General features: G+C 43.2%; 1 protein-coding gene across 1 annotated transcript; it reads left to right on the forward strand.

The window, feature by feature from the left end:
- Positions 1-245: 245 nt before the first annotated feature.
- On the forward strand, positions 246-2,180 carry LOC129564453 (spindlin-2). Its single transcript, XM_055438455.1, has 2 exons — positions 246-603; positions 1,242-2,180. The coding sequence occupies exon 2, from the start codon at positions 1,244-1,246 to the stop codon at positions 2,018-2,020; it is 777 nt and encodes a 258-aa protein (XP_055294430.1). The 5' UTR covers positions 246-603; positions 1,242-1,243; the 3' UTR covers positions 2,021-2,180.
- The last annotated feature ends 14,541 nt before the right edge of the window (positions 2,181-16,721 follow it).

Raw genomic sequence — 16,721 nt, forward strand, 5'->3', positions numbered from 1 at the left:
ATTCCTGGTAGATGGAAAACAGATGGAGCAGGGGCGCTTACAGGATGGAGGTGGAGGTGAGCACAGGAGAAATAGGACCCTGAAACCGGGAGGAAAGGGCGGGGGGCAATAGGGAGGAGGATTATAGGGCCAGCTGCTTCAGATTTGGGAAAGGGGCGGGATCGGGAGACAAGTAGCACCTCCCATGCTCAGAGCAGTGGTGGGCTTAAGAGTTGAGGTGGGGCAGGCGGTGTTTGGCAGGAAGGGGAGGCTTCTCTCCTGGCAGGAAGCTGCGCTACGGAAAGAGGGAGGAGACTACTGCACCAGTAGTGGCTGGTGGGATCCCGATGTCGCAGACGGGCAGCCGCCACCAAGAAAGAGGCTGAGGGCCTCAGAACAGAGTGCTGAAGACACCGCCGCCATCCTCCTCTCCTACTCCTCCGCCTTTCTGAAAGAGCTCCTCGACTAAGGATCCTCCCCTCCCAGCTCTTGCAATCACCCACCTCATCGCCTGCCTGTCCTGCTTGCACACAGAATCACCGCAAAGGAAGCTGCGAGGTGTCCGATTTGCACGCGTAAAGCCAGAGATCCGGGCGGTGGACGCCAGGAAAGGAAAGGCCATTGGTGGGCGCCAGGGTAGAGAAGGGGGATGGGATGGATTCCTGCCAGAGATAAGGGGTGGAGGCAGGCGCCGGGTGAGGCGACGGTGGGAAGGGGGAGTGCAATGGGCAACAGGAAAGGGGCATAGCGTTAGGAAGCAGGCAAGACATTGAAGATGAGCACAGGGAAGCGAGGGCACTGGGGGCCACGAAAGCGAGTGGAGGTAGATAGCGGGTGTGCGAGTAGCAGACTACTGGGGTGTTCTGAGCAGGACGACAGTGAGTGAGGGCATGTGGGTCAGGGCTGTGAGGGGTAGGGGTTTTGCAGGGGATTCAGAGTGGGCTCCAGTGGCGGTGACGGAGGCTGAGGTCTCTGAACAAGGACTAGTCTGCCCCCTCCTGCACAGTTCCTAACCCCAGGCAGCACCACTGCCTCTGCCACTGCCGCTGCCGCCGCCACCGCTGCCACCTTTCACCACAGCCTCAGGGAACCTAGAAGGGAGAGCACTTTCAGGCACACAGCCAGGATTGCCAGCATTACTGCCAGGCTCATAGGGAAATTTTAGGCGCTGGCGCGGGGCACATGGAGACGTCGCTGTCGGCAGAACTTCACCTTATGGCATATTGAATGTTCCTCTCTAATCTTCTCTCCTCCTCCTGCAGAGATGAAAACCCCCAACTCACAGGAGGCCGAAGGGCAGCAAACCAGGGCTGTTGCAGGAAAGGCCACTGGGTCTGCAAACATGATGAAGAAAAAAGCCTCCCAAAAGAAGCAGAGAGGCAGACCTTCGTCCCAGCCCCGCAGGAACATTGTGGGCTGCAGAATTTCACATGGATGGAAGGAAGGTGATGAACCCATCACTCAGTGGAAAGGAACTGTTCTGGATCAGGTGCCTATAAATCCTTCTCTTTATCTGGTGAAATATGATGGAATTGACTGTGTCTATGGACTGGAACTTCACAGAGATGAAAGAGTTTTGTCTCTTAAAATTCTTTCTGACAGGGTGGCATCAACTCAAGTCAGTGATGCAAACCTTGCAAATACCATAATTGGTAAAGCTGTGGAACATATGTTTGAGGATGAGCATGGTTCTAAGGATGAATGGAGAGGAATGGTCTTAGCCCAAGCACCGATCATGAAAGCCTGGTTTTATATTACCTATGAGAAAGACCCTGTCTTGTACATGTACCAACTTCTAGATGATTATAAAGAAGGAGACCTCCGTATCATGCCAGAGTCCAGTGAGTCTCCTCTCACAGAAAGGGAGCCAGGAGGAGTTGTAGATGGTCTGATAGGTAAACATGTGGAATATACCAAAGAAGATGGCTCCAAACGGATCGGAATGGTCATTCACCAAGTGGAAGCCAAACCCTCTGTGTATTTCATCAAGTTTGATGATGATTTCCATATCTATGTGTATGATTTGGTGAAAAAGTCCTAACTGTCAGGATAAACTTTGCCACGTTTGTGAAAACAAATGTGTACTTTGTAGACATGCAAGATAATGTTACTTTTCAGTGTATTGAAAGATTTAGGGTTCATGTTGATTCAACATTTTTGCCAGCATAACTATTGTCTTGTTCTAAGAAATACAAATGTATGTGGTCATGACACACTGTGTGTAAGGAATTTGTCATGTTGAAAAGGTTGGGTGTGTTTGGTGGATGGAACATGAAAGGAAGGACCAGCTGCAAAATTCAGGCTGTGAATAAATTGCAGCTAGTATCATAATCAGTCAAATAAAAATGGAATAAGACTTAGCTGGTTTGGGCTAGGGAGAGGAGAGGAGAATGAACTAGAGATGGACTGTGGGGAAAAGGAAAAGGGAAGGTGGCTGCTTAAAAGAAGGATGTGGGAAGGGACTGGAGATGGAGAGGCTCCTAAGGGGAGGGTGATCTAAGAGTGGGAGGCAGCCAACTGAAAGAGGGTGAAGAATAACAGAGGGAGAGTGAAATCTTGGGGCTAAGAGGAAAACAGACAGGATACATTGAGTAAAGAGGGACACAAAGATGGTTAGAAGAGGTCCAGAGCAAGGGAGAGAAAGGCAAAGTTGGCAGAGATCCAAGGAGAGGCTAAAGAACACTCCAGAGGGAACGGACACTGAGGAAGTTGGAATTCTAAGAAGAAAGACTGACAGAGGGAGTGAGAATAGAGAACAAAGGGTATGAGGTGTGGAGCCCATGAGAGATGGAAAGACCAAGAAAACTAGGCCCTCTGGCAGTATCCAAGTTGCCCTCCTTAGCTCTGTGCACTAAGGATGCTGCAACAGACAAACCACATGGATTGGAGCTTCCCTAGAGGGGAATTTTGACAGGACTGTCTCAAGAGTTAAGCAGGAACCATGTTTATACTTTAAAGACTTTTATTATATCTGAGACATCATGCCACACCTGCTGAGCAGAGCCCAACCCTCAGCTTAAACACACTGCATGGTGCTCCATAGCAGAGGGACTGTGGACAGTTTCCTTGTAGTTCCCAGAGTACCCAGGAGCAAGAAATCTCAGACCTGAAGTTCTTGGTTCACTTCCCCTACATTGAATAAACGATTTTTTTTTTCAGGAATGAGTTAGTGGAGTTCTCAGAACATAAGAGATGTACCACCTTGCATTTGGGAAGCATTTTATCCAGAAAAATAGAAACTTGCTCGACCCAGATATTGCACTCATCTCACTGTTCTTCATCCTCCGGGGCTATGCCTTGCCTCCTTACAGGAGAGGCAACAAAGGATTGAGCTTAATGTTTCTCTCCAGGGCATGGGGAGTACTTGACTGTCCATGCTTCTCTCAGGCCCTGCCTGAAACCACAGGTGTCCCGCCCCCATCCCCCAACCTGTGCTTCACCAGATGGAGGTCTGCTGCCTCCTGAAACCCTATTCTGGCAATATCCCAACAAAACCAGTGCCTACTGACCCTTCACAGGTACCTCCTGACTAGTCTTGCCCACTTCAAGCACACAGGGAACTGTGCTGGAAATGTGTGAAGCTCTATTTCCAGGTGAGAGAGGTGGCATGGACAGTTGAGCAGGGAGATGTGACTTTGTATAACTAAGTCCTTTGACTGTATAGTGCCACATAGGTGGTTGGTGGGAAGAGGGTCTGGTAACTCCGAATGAATTCCCTCTGAGGTATGGTGTCCCAATACATGGGTCTTTGTCCTTCTCTCTTTCTTTCCTTCTCCCAGTTCATCTGTGGGAAAATCTTCAAAACTCTCTCTGGTTTTCCCACTCCACACTCTTCACTGCCCTCAAAGAAACAATTCTGGTGTCTCTCTTCTGCCCAATAACTCCACGCATAGCAGGCAGAGGGGGAGGCAGGGAGCATCGTAGAGTGGAAAGAAGTTGGTAATTCCAGTTCATTCTCTCCACCCAACATGATCTGAAGCTGTTTGCCTCAAGAATTCCACAAGACAAGCCCACCTCACCAGAGCAGGCATAGGTTTTCTTTCATACATCACATATTTCAGTCTAGCAAACACCTGCAGGCCACTCCTAGGCCAGTTTCAGCCCACTGTCATATTTTGGTTGATCTTCATGTTTTCACCATTCTCCATTTTAAAATTAGCTATGTAGACATTTGGGGGATTTCACATTTCAAAAACCCACATTCCCGGCTTGCCTGAGAAAACAAAACAATAGACCAAGTGTTAGGGCCCACATTCCAACAAGGACACAAGCAGTTGACTCTGAGGAAGGGCTCAGCCCATTTTAAACTCAGAATACTCTCTCGAGTGGGCCATGCCCCCAGATGGCCTGCTTCACTCTAATAAAATGCCCAGATGTCCCCTGAAAGCATTTGCATTGGTATCTTAGCCCTCCTTTGGCTTACTTTAGCCCCATTTGCTTTTTATTTTATTTGCCTTATCTTCATCTCACCAATACTTACTTCAGAGGGGCTCTCTGCCAGGCAGTCTTCTAGACAGGAGCTTAGGATATGGTCATAAAAAACATTAAGTAATCTTACCCTCATGGACCTTTCATTGTAGTGTAGCAGACAGACAGTAGCCAAGAGACAGAAAGTAAAATATAAAGTATTTTCACACTGATAAATGTTAAGAAAGAAAAAATAAAGCAAAGAATGGGTTAACTGGAATTCCAGGGAGGAGGCTGAAATTGGATAGATCCAGAGAGAGCCTCACTGAGAGCACAGTTTTTGAGTTAAGACCTGAAAGCACTGAGAGAACTTGCCCTGTCGTTTTCTAGGGAAGGAGCAATCCAGCAAGAGGGACAACAAGTTCTGAGGCCCAAGGCAAGAGTAGGCCTGACATGTTCAAGCCATATTGAGAATACCAACATGGCTGGAACTGAGTGAGCAAGGTAGAGAATATCAAGGAAGTGAGTTCAGAGAAGTGATGTGGATCTGGGAGAAGAATGGAATTTGACTTTTACACTGTGTTTCATGGGGAACTATCCAGTATTTTCAGCAGAGGCACATAATTATTTGTCTCATTTTTTAACCAGAACAATTTGGTGACTCTTTAGAATGATTTGTAATGGGGTACAAAGACAGAGAGAGAAACATCAAATATTTCATTGAAATACCTGATATTTGCTTATAAGAAACTGAAAGTTGAATATAGGTTACATTTTAGATGAATAAGAATAGATTTTTTTTCAATAATGTGTATATGTTCCTGCTTAGTCACTTCAGTCATGTCCAAATATTAGTGACACCGAGGATGGTAGCCCCCCAGGTTCATCTCTCCATGGGATTTTCCAGGCAAGAATACTGGAGTAGGTTGCCATTTCCTTCTCCAGTGGAATCTTTCCAACTCACGGATCAAACCCACATCTCTTATTTCTCTTGCATTGCAGGTGTTTTCTTTTCCACTAGAGCCACCTGTGTTAGTGGTAAAGAACCCACCTGCCAATGCAGGAGATGTAAGAGATGCATGTTTGATCCCTGAGTCAGGAAGATCCCCTGGAGAAGCGTGTGGCAACCCACTCCCATATTCTAGCATGGAGAATCCCATGGACATAGGAGCCTGGCAGGCTAGTCCACAGGGTCACAAAGAGTCTTCATGACTGAAGCAATTTAGCATGCATTCATGCACAGAGCCACCTGGGAAGCCTCAATAAACAGTGCAGGATTAATCTATTTTCCATTTGCTAGGGAATATACTCAAATCCGTTCATACCTTGCACACAAAATTAGTTCTGAAAGGATAAAAAGTACTCAATTTAGGAAGTAGCATTTATAAAATATTAGAATAAAGTAGAAGAAAGTGTTTATATTTTTCCTACGGAAATGGTGAAATTTTTGTTTAAAAACTATAATACTGACATATTGATGGAAATTTTGATAAATATTGTCATGTTAAAATATGAATCCTCTAATTTGAAAAAAATCATGCTGTACAGTGGAAATTGTTATGACATACACCTTTCTATTCATCAGATCAACAACATGCATGAAGTTGAAAAATATTTGTTGTCAATCAGATAAAAAAGTGAGAGATCCCATCCACTGCTGGGAGTTCTGTTGGAAATAAGTTTGCCATTATCTTGTGAGTTTGAAGATGGCATATTTCCAACAGTTTTGCTGTTGGAGGACAGTTCTCTATGGATCCCTCTCTACATTTTGCAAGCAAAGAATGAATAGTTTTGCTTTGCCACTTTTCTTTGAAGGATGTTTGAATAACAAACATCTTTTTGAGATGGAATAGTGGTTCCTTCTATAGCAATGAGCAGGAATGCTTACTTTAATATAATAAATATGTCTTCTTCTACAGTAAGAGGAAGACATATTTACTTCTCATTATAAAAGATTAAGTTAATTAAAGTAGTTTCCTTTCCTCTAATGCTATCTACTGTGTATATACGTGCCCTGTGTCCACTTACTGTCACCCTGTGGTAAGTGGGACTCGGGGATTTAGAGTAAAACTGCTGATAAGTCTGACTGTAGCTGTTGCTGTGAATAATAATCTGTTAACGATGAGTAATTGAGGAAACTGTTGCAAGATGAGTACAGTGAATTACATACAAAGACAGGCTGTAATCATGCATTATTTATTTTTTCTTAATTTTAATTTTTAATTAGAAGGTAGCTTACAATATTGTGATGGTTTCCACCATACATCAACATGAATCGCTCATAGGTATGCATATATTTCCTCACTCTTGAACATCCCTCCCACCTCCCTACTCATCCCATCCCTCTAGGTTGTCACAAAGCACCGGCTTTTGGTTATCTGTGTTATACAGCAAATTCCCACTAGCTATCTATTTTACATATGGTAATATGTTTCAATGCTACTCTCTCAAATCATCCCACCCTTTCCTTACCCACTGTGTCCAAAGTCTCTTCTTTATGTCTGCGTCTCTTTTGCTGCCCTGCAAGTAGAATCTTTCTAGATTCTATACATATGCATTAATATATTCATGCATTATTTCTTGATAATTAAACTCCAGTTGAAAGTTGTTCCTGATTCTAGTCATTAACCTCAGGTCTACTCCACTAAAACAAATAGTCCTAAGATTAATCATAAGCAATCAGAAGTTTTTGTATCCTTTCATATAACAGTAACAGAGACATACAGAGACCCAGAGTTAAAGGAAGGAAAGCACAAGCACCCTAAGCACAAACTGGAGAATCCTTAGAACTTTTGGTATTTGGCTTGGGTTATGAGAGGACTGGATAAACAATTATTGTAAATGGAGATTGTAAACAGCTGGCTTACTCAACCACAGCTGCTGTAAGTAGAAAAATTATTAGAGATGACACTGAGTCCTCTCTGTCCCTAATGGAGATCAGATGTCATATGCATTTATCTGAGTAGGCTGGAGAATTTTGGTGAGGAGAGAGAATCAAATTTTATGGCTCTGGTAGATATGGATTTCCAAATTGCTATTCTACAGGACCTGTGGAAGGGAAGAGCATCTAGATTTGTGTTACAGGTTTTGCCCAGGTTTAGAATAGGGAAAACACTTGAATGAAACCATTTGTGCCAATTTTGTGCAAACTCAGTGTTACCTTCATATCTGAATATATATTAGGAAATAATGCTTGTATTTTCCTGTCCCATAAGTGCTAGATGAAACTCAGCCACATGTAGAGAAGTATTGCTGCTGCTGCTGCTGTTAAGTCACTTCAGTCGTGTCCGACTCTGTGTGACCCCATAGATGGTAGCCCACCAGGCTCCCCCGTCCCTGGGATTATCCAGGCAAGAACACTGGAGTGGGTTGCCATTTCATTCTCCAATGCAAGAAAGTGAAAAGTGAAAGTGAAGTCGCTCAGTTGTGTCTGACCCTCAGCGACCCCATGGCCTGTAGCCTTCCAGGCTCCTACGTCCATGGGATTTTCCAGGCAAGAGTACTGGAGTGGGGTGCCATTGCCTTCTCCAAGAGAAGTATTAGGGAAACATAAACTGGCTCATCCTGGGTGGTTTCATACACAGAGTATAGAATCCCAGGAGGAATAAAAAATCCACAGCCATGATTAAATATTACTTAAAGAAAGCAAAGGGAATAGGAAATGCAGGATCTGTATAGAAAAGCCATGCGTGCACAGTATAAAAGTCTAAGAAGAGCTGAAGGTTTATAGTGGATTATTATCAAGTAAATTCAATTGTTTCTTCTATCATCTCAGCTGTTGCATACAATGTGACTCTAACTGAATCTATTACACACATTGTCTTTAACATTGGCAGCACCTTCTTTGCCATACTATTGCCACCTGACGATCAAGATCTGTTCACATTTATGTGACAAGGCATCTCATATATGTTTTGTTGTACTCCTCTGGGTTACCTAATCTTCTTTGTCTTTTGTGAATTTAATTTATTTATTGTTGTTCAGTCATTCAGTTGTGTCTGACTCTGCAACCCCATGGACTGCAGCAGGCCAGGCTTCCCTGCCCTTCACTATAAGTAAGGACTCGAATTTATAAAGTTTTCACATATATGCATGATGTCCTAATGGTTGTTCAAAAGTTTCAGTTTTAAAAATGTTGGTTTCCTAGGATGAGTGCTTGAAAACCTTCAACAGTATTCAGTAGCCTGCTTGCCTAGTAACATTTCTTGGGACTTTGCAGGCAGATTCACAATACTGAGTCCTTAGGCAGTCAAGGAAAATTTGTTGTCTATTTAGCCCCCTACCACTAAAAAGGAGGACAATCATTAAGCTGGATCCCTCGGATATTGAAGAGTTTGTGATTCTTTGAAAATTCTCTTTGGTCCTATATATTTGGTAACCCATAAATTACCACCTTTTGAGTGGGGCCCAAAACAACATTCTGCTATGGAAACTGTCTCTCAAGCTGTGTCATACTTGAAACTGTCTCTCAAGCTGTGTCATACTCTATATCTTTGGAGCCCTACATTCATACTGACCAAGTTGAGATTTAAGGCCCTGTAACTGATGATTTTCCAATTGGAGTCTCTGGCAGAGGGAAGCATTCTTTGCCAGGAGATGTGCTTTGGGATTTTGGACTTAGCTTCTCCTTGATATGTATGTTAAATATATCCCTATAGAAAGCATCTGTTTTCAAAACTGAACACCTACACCATGGAGGCCTTGTGTCTCTCTAGCTTGTTTTTCCCTTTTTGTGATAGACAATTCCAACGTAATATCTATAATGGTGGGAAAAGATAAGTCTTGCTTTTCAGAGGTAAATAGTATATTTAATACTTACCTGGCCTCAACCCAATGGCATATGGACTTTACATGAAAAAGTGGGTACTATACCTTCAGGGAAGCTCTATTAACCACTCTGCCACTTGAAGTAAAACTGCTAGCTAAGTGAGGTCTTGATTCATTTAGAGGTTCAACTAATCCCTAGGCCTGGTTCACTGATGGTTTGGATAAGTTGAAACCTAGTGGTGTCTACTATGCTGCTATGCATTTTAATCTCACTACCAGCTAAACTGGCTTCCCTGGTGGCTCAGAGGTTAAAGCGTCTGCCTCCAATGCAGGAGACCCGGGTTCGATCCCTGGGTCGGGAAGATCCCCTGGAGAAGGAAATGGTAACCCACTCCAGTATTCTTGCCTGGAGAACCCCATGGACGGAGAAGCCTGGTAGGCTACAGTCCATGGGGTCGCAAAGAGTTGAACACGACTGAGCGACTGAACGGAATGGAACCAGCTAAACAGAATTGAAAGCAGATCGTGGTCACTGTCCTCAGTGTTCAGAGTGAAGGGCACTTGCATAGGTCTTGGTACTACTCTAGAGGAATTTTGTCCCATTTTAACGACTCATGATATATTAACGATAGCCTAGTTTTTGGTCTACCACTTGGAAAGTTACAGACTTGTAGACTGAAGACTTCAAACTATAGAATCAGAGGAATGAGACTACCAAGATGGTGACAGATTGTCCCAACTTCACTCCCACTCACAAGAAGAACAACTACTCATGGACAAAACACTACTGAGAAAGTAATAGAACATGAATAAGACTGAAGCACCCCTCCTGTACCACAGAGACCAAAACAGTCCACACTAGAAGATTAAAAGAAGTGACTACATGTTGATTGCATTGCCAGTCCTTCAGGCTGGCACTGTAACACACTGAGAGATTTCCCCAAGACTAAAGTCCCTCCAGTAAGAAAGAGTGCCCAGGGTAGGTACCCAGGTCCCAGCATTATAGATTGCTTTTTGGGAGTCCCCATTTCAGTCCTGCCTCACAGGGATTGTGGAGAAATGTGCATGGCTTGCCCACTGAGACTCTAGTTGTGAGGAGAAACGGGGAGGATTGCAACCACCACCACATGGATCTTGGCAGACTGAGTTCCTACCCATAGAACCTACGTAGTCATCCCAATCCAGCGGATTTTCTCATCTGCAGAAAGCACACTGTAGGGCAGTCTGACCAGGAAACTTGGCTGGGTACAGATCTGGCTTATTCAAGTCCTTAAACAAAAATTTTTGCTGGATCTAGAGTTCTGCCCACCCTCTACCCAAATAGGGAAGATAGTCATAGCGCACCCCATGACTAAGTGTAGCTCCTGGCCATTTCCCGAGCAGGAAGCATAACTAGGAGCACCTGGCAGGCTTCTTGGACCCAACTTCCCTGCACCATCAGCCTAGGAGCTAATTAATTGCCTCATATAGTGCTGAGTGAAACTCCCAGCTCCACCAAACAAGAAAACCTGGACAGAACACCTGGAGAGCTCGGTAACCCAGCAACCCTTGAGCAGACAGCCCAGCAAGAGAATTGATCACCCACAGAGTGTTTCAGTTCAGCCAGGGAATTGGGGCATGTGTCCACTTGAGTTTGACTTCAAAGTGGGTTTTCCCACTCTGCCCAGGCAGGAAAGCAAAGTCATAGCCCCACCCATTGCCAAACACAGTATTCAGTGTTCCCAACAAGGGAACCTAACAGAATGCACAGGAAATGCTCTAGCTTATCCAACATTCTGCTTACGGTTGCACTTCAACAGAGACCACAGACTGATTTTTCCCAACTTCAGAGAAAAACTTGTGACCATCTCTGGCCAGGGAATTCAGTGCACATTCTTGCATACTTCAGGTTCCTAAACAATGAACCATGCAGAACTTGGAGCCTTTTAAGCTGCCCCACTAGGCAGGGAAACAGTTATTGTCCCACCTACTGCTGAGTATGTTACTGAGTCCTGGTGATCTAGGAAACCTGACCAGAGAACACAGGCAACTGCAGAGCCTGACATACAGCTTTGCTTGGACAAAGAATAGAGCCAGCAATCATATACAACTTTTCTCAGTCAGTATCACCCACCTTAACCTCAGAGCTTGGCAGTGGCCTCACCCCAAAACAGACCTTGGTAGCAGACTCTACATGCCTGAGGATATAACCAGCAGATATGTACAGAAACCCAAGCTGAACTTACTGAAAAATAACTATCTCTTTCAAAGAGAACCTATAAAGTCTGGAAGAGGAAATTGCTTACCCAACCCCACAGATACCAACATAAGGAATCAAGGATCAGAAAAAATTAGAAAAACACAATAACATCAAAAGTTAAAGCTATTCAGTTGTGTCTGACTCTTTGTGACCCCGTGGACTATAGCCCCCCAGGCTCTTCTGTCCATAGGGATTCTCCAGACAAGAATACTGGAGTGGGTTCCCATGACCTCCTCCAGTGGCATAACATCAAAGAAAAGAATAAATCTCCAATAAATGACCTAAAGAAATGAAGTTTTAAGCCAGCTTTTTCACTCTCGTCTTTAACCTTCATCAAGATGTTCTTTAGTTCCTCTTTGCTTTCTGCCATTAGAGTTGTATCATCTGCATATCTGAGGTTGCTATTTCTCCCAGCAATCTTGATTACACCTTGTGAATCATCCAGCCTGGCATTTTGTGTGATGTACTGTGCTGGACAGGGAGACCTGGCGTGCTGTGATTCATGGGGTCGCTAAGAGTCAGACATGACTGAGCGACTGAACTGAGCTGAACTGTGCATATAAGGGGCTTGTCTGTTGGCTCAGACAGTAAAGAGTCTGCCTGCAATGCAGGAGACTTGGGTTTGATCCTTGGGTCAGGACAATCCCCTGGAGAAAGAAATGGCAGCCCACTCCAGTATTCTTGCCTGGAAAATCCCATGGACAGAGGAGTTTGCAAGGCTACAGTCCATGGGGTTGCAAAGAGTCGGACACGACTGAGAAACTTCACTTCAATTCATTATGCATATAAGTTAAATAAGCAGGGTAACAGTATACATCCTTGATGTACTCCTTTCCCAACTTTGAGCGAACCTACAGTTTCAAGTCTGGTTCTAAATATTGCTTCCCAATCAGACAGAAAAATAATAAATCTCATAAAGAAGTTTAGTAAACTACAAAAATATACAGTTAAGTGAAATGAAGAAAACAATGCACGAACAAAACAGGAAGTTTAACAGAGTTAGACACTACTAAAAGACAAAAAACAGAAAACCTGGATCTCCAAAATACAATGACAAAAATGAGAGATTCAATAGAGAGCTTCAAAAACAGATTTGAACATGTAAAGGAATCAGTGATCTAGAAAACAGAACTTTAGAAATTATCCAGAGGAGCAAAACGAAAAAAAAAAAAAAAAAAGAATAAAAACGTTAAGAAAGCCATTGTGATTTATGGGACACAAGCAAGAGAAACAATGTTTACATTATGGGAATTCCACAAGGAAAAAAAGAAAGATAAAGGGGCAAAAAGTGTATTATTAGTAAAAGCAAAAATGGCTAAAAGCTTTCCAAACCTGAAGAGAATGATGAACATCCAGATTTATGAGGCTCAAAAGACCCCAGATATATTGAACTTGAATAAAGCTATGCTGACACATATTATAATTAAATTGTTAAAAGTGAAGAAAATAATTTGTCTAAAGAAACAAAAAACGTTATATATAAGGAGACTCCCCCACCCTAAATACTATGGATAGATGTCTCTTTTTTTTAATTAAGTAATTTAATTTCAAGATAATTGTTTTTCAATATTGTGATAGTTTCTGCCATGCATCAACATGAATCAGCCACAGGGATACATTTGTATTCCCATTCTGAATCCTCCTCCCACTTCCCTCCCCACCCTACCCAGAGCACCAGCTTTGGGTGCCCTGCTTCATGCATCAGACTTGCACTATCATCTATTTTACATATGGTAGTATACATGTTTCAATGCTCTTCTCTCAAGTCATCCCACACCTGCCTTCTCCCACTGAGTCCTAAAGTTTATTCTTTACATCTGTGTCTCCTTTGCTGCCCTGCATGTAGGATCATCAGTACCATCTTTCTAAATTCCATATATATGCATTAATATACAATGTCTGTCTTTCTCTTTCTGAGTTACTTCACTTTGTGTAATAGGCTCCAGGTTCATCCACCTCATGAGAACTGACTCAAATTCCTTTTTATAGCTGAGTAATATTCCATTGTGTATACGTACCACAACTTCCTTATCCATTCATCTGCCAATGGACATCTAGGTTGCTTCCATGTCCTGGTGATTGCAAACAGTGCTGCTATGGACATTGGGGTACATATGTCTCTTTCAATTCTGGTTTCCTTGGTGTGTATGCCCAGCAGTGGGATTTCTGGGTCATATGGCGGTTCTAGTCCCAGTTTTTTTAATAATTTCCACACTGTTCTCCATCGTGGCTGTACCAGTTTGCATTCCCACTAAAGTGTAAGAGGGTTCCCTTTTGTCCACACCTTCTCCAGGATTTACTGTTTATAAACTTTCTGATGATGGCCATTTTGACTGGTGTGAGATGAAAACTCATTGTGGTTTTGGTGTTCACTTCTCTAATCATGAATGATATTCAGGATCTTTTCATGTATTTATTAGCCATCTGGATGTCTTCTTTGGAGAAGTGTCTGTTTAGGTCTCTTGTCAACTTTTTGATTGAGTTGTTTGTTTTTCTGCTATTGAGCTGCATGAGCTGTTTGTATATATTGGACATTAATTCTTTGTCAGTTGTTTGGTTTACTATTATTTTCTCCCATTCTGAGGGATGTCTTTTCGCCTTGCTTATAGTTTTCCTGCAGGATAGAATAATCCAACCTATAAGGGAGTGAGTCCCTTGAACTCCCTGAGTGCCATACAGGTGCTACTGGTGGGAAGGGTGAGTGGTAAGATTGCTCATTTTCTCTACCTTCTGCCTAGTCAGAGGAATGCCATCACCCCCATACCCTATACTTCACTAACCGTACCTGGATACCATCTCTGGCCTTTGGGGTGAGGAGATTAGCATCTATGCCAGTAAGCTCAGTGGATGACTGTGTGGATCACAGTAAACTGTGGAGAATTCTGAAAGAGATGGGAATACCAGACCACCTGACCTGCCTCTTGAGAAACCTGTATGCAGGTCAGGAAGCAACAGTCAGAACTGTACATGGAACAACAGACTGGTTCCAAATAGGAAAAGGAGTGTGTCAAGGCTGTATATTGTCACCTTGCTTATTTAACTTATATGCAGAGTACATCATGAGGAATGCTGGGCTGGAAGAAGCACAAGCTGGAATCAAGATTGCTGGGAGAAATATCAATAATCTCAGATATGCTGATGACACTACCATTATGGCAGAAAGTGAAGAGGAACTCAAAAGCCTCTTGATGAAAGTGAAAGAGGAGAGTGAAAAGTTGGCTTGAAGCTCAACATTCAGAAAACAAAGATCATGGCATCTGGTCCCATCACTTCATGGGAAATAGATGGAAAAATAGTGGAAACAGTGTCAGACTTTATTTTGGGGGGCTCCAAAATCACTGCAGATGCTGACTGCAGCCATGAAATTAAAAGACGCTTACTCTTTGGAAGGAAAGTTATGACCAACCTTGATAATATATTAAAAAGCAGAGACATTACTTTGCCAATAAAGGTCCGTCTAGTCAAGCCTATGGTTTTTCCCGTGGTCATGTATGGATGTGAGAGTTGGACTGTGAAGAAAGCTGATCGCCGAAGAATTGATGCTTTTGAATTGTGGTGTTGGAGAAGACTCTTGAGAGTTCCTTGTACTGCAAGGAGATCCAACCAGTCCATTCTAAGGGAGATCGATCCTGGGTGTTCATTGGAAGGACTGATGCTAAAGCTGAGACTGCAATACTTTGGCCACCTCATGCGACAAGTTGACTCACTGGAAAAGACTCTGATGCTGGGAAGGGTTGGGGGCGGGAGGAGAAGGGGACGACCGAGGATGAGATGACTGGATGGCATCACCGACTCTGTGGACTTGAGTTTGAGTGAGCTCCGGGAGTTGGTGATGGACAGGGAGGCCTGGCGTGCTGTGATTCATGGGGTTGCAGAGAGTCGGACACGACTGAGCGACTGAACTGAACTGAACTGTATGTTCTCTTATCATGAATGTTCTTGAGTTGTGGATGCCCCACTGGTTAGAGTTGTTGTGCCTTTTCTTTCCTCAGTATTAGGGGTCTGATGGCATGAAGCATTTTATCTGTTTCACTGTGAATTACCAGAGCATCTTCCACTTTGCTCTTCTCACTTTTCCAAGGATTCCACCTCCTAGTGTCACAATAAGGCTTTCTCATGAGCATTTAGACCTTAGGCCATAGCAGACTTCACCCTCCTGGCTTTGCAAAACAGCATGCTAAAGTCTCCAAATTAATTTGCTGCTGTTAATATCTCACCCTGTCAGCTCAGCCTGAAGTCAGAAAAATAGTGGATGACTACACTTTCTTCTCTACCCTTAGCTCTTCTTCCAACTTTATAACTGGAGCCTCAGCCTCTAATTCGTCATCAGTGACTAGCCAGACTCCACAGTAGAGGCCAGTCTGTTGCAGCAGCCATTCATTTTCCTTCTTGGCCACAGTGTGTGATGCCAATTTCCATAATGCCTTAAATAAATTGGCATTTGGGGGCATACCAATATTCACAAACATGTAACATGCAGGCCATTCATCCCCACATAGCCAACACAGTATTTTAACCACAGATTCCTCTTTCCCAAAACCCATATCTTCAGTCTCCAGACTGGATCACCAAGTGTTGGTTTGCATCCTCAGAAATTTCCTAGGTGAATTTCAAAACTAACCTCTCTACATGGTGGGGAAGGAGAGACTGAAGATAAAGGAAGACCACTCCAGATTGATAGGTAGCAGGTTGAAAAAACAAGGCATTTTGTATATGAGACTTGTTCCAAAATGGCTGCAATATTAGTAGATATCCAAACCTGCCCACAAAAATCTTAAAAGTTTATATAGGGAACTTAATGTGATTCAGGCATGTATACAATCCAGATTTCCTCAACAAAATACTACTCTCTCAAGGTTTCATCTTTGAAATGAACCTAGAACCTATTATACAGAGTGAAGTAAGTAGGAAATAGAAAAACAAATATTATATATATTAAGGCATATATATGGAATCTAGAAGGATGGTAGTGATGAACTTAATTTGTAGGGCAGCAATGGAGACACAGACATAGGGAACAGACTTATGGATAGAGGGGGAGAGGGCAAGAGAGGGTGGTGTTAATGGAGAGAGTAGCATGGAGACATACACTACTATATTTAAAATATATAGCCAGTGGGAATTTGCCATACGACTCAGAGAACTCAACCCAGGGCTCTATGACAACGTAGAGGGGTGGAATGGGGTGGGATGTGGGAGAAAGGTTCAAGAGGGTTGAGATATGTTTACCTATGGCTGATTCATGTGGATATATGACAGAAACCAATGCAATATTGTAAAGCAATTATCCTTTAATTAATATATTAAAAATATATTAATTAAAAAGTAA

This window comes from Moschus berezovskii, chromosome X (assembly GCF_049115385.1).
Source record: "Moschus berezovskii isolate FMDL1 chromosome X, NW_MosBer_1.0, whole genome shotgun sequence".
Taxonomy (NCBI): domain Eukaryota; kingdom Metazoa; phylum Chordata; class Mammalia; order Artiodactyla; family Moschidae; genus Moschus; species Moschus berezovskii.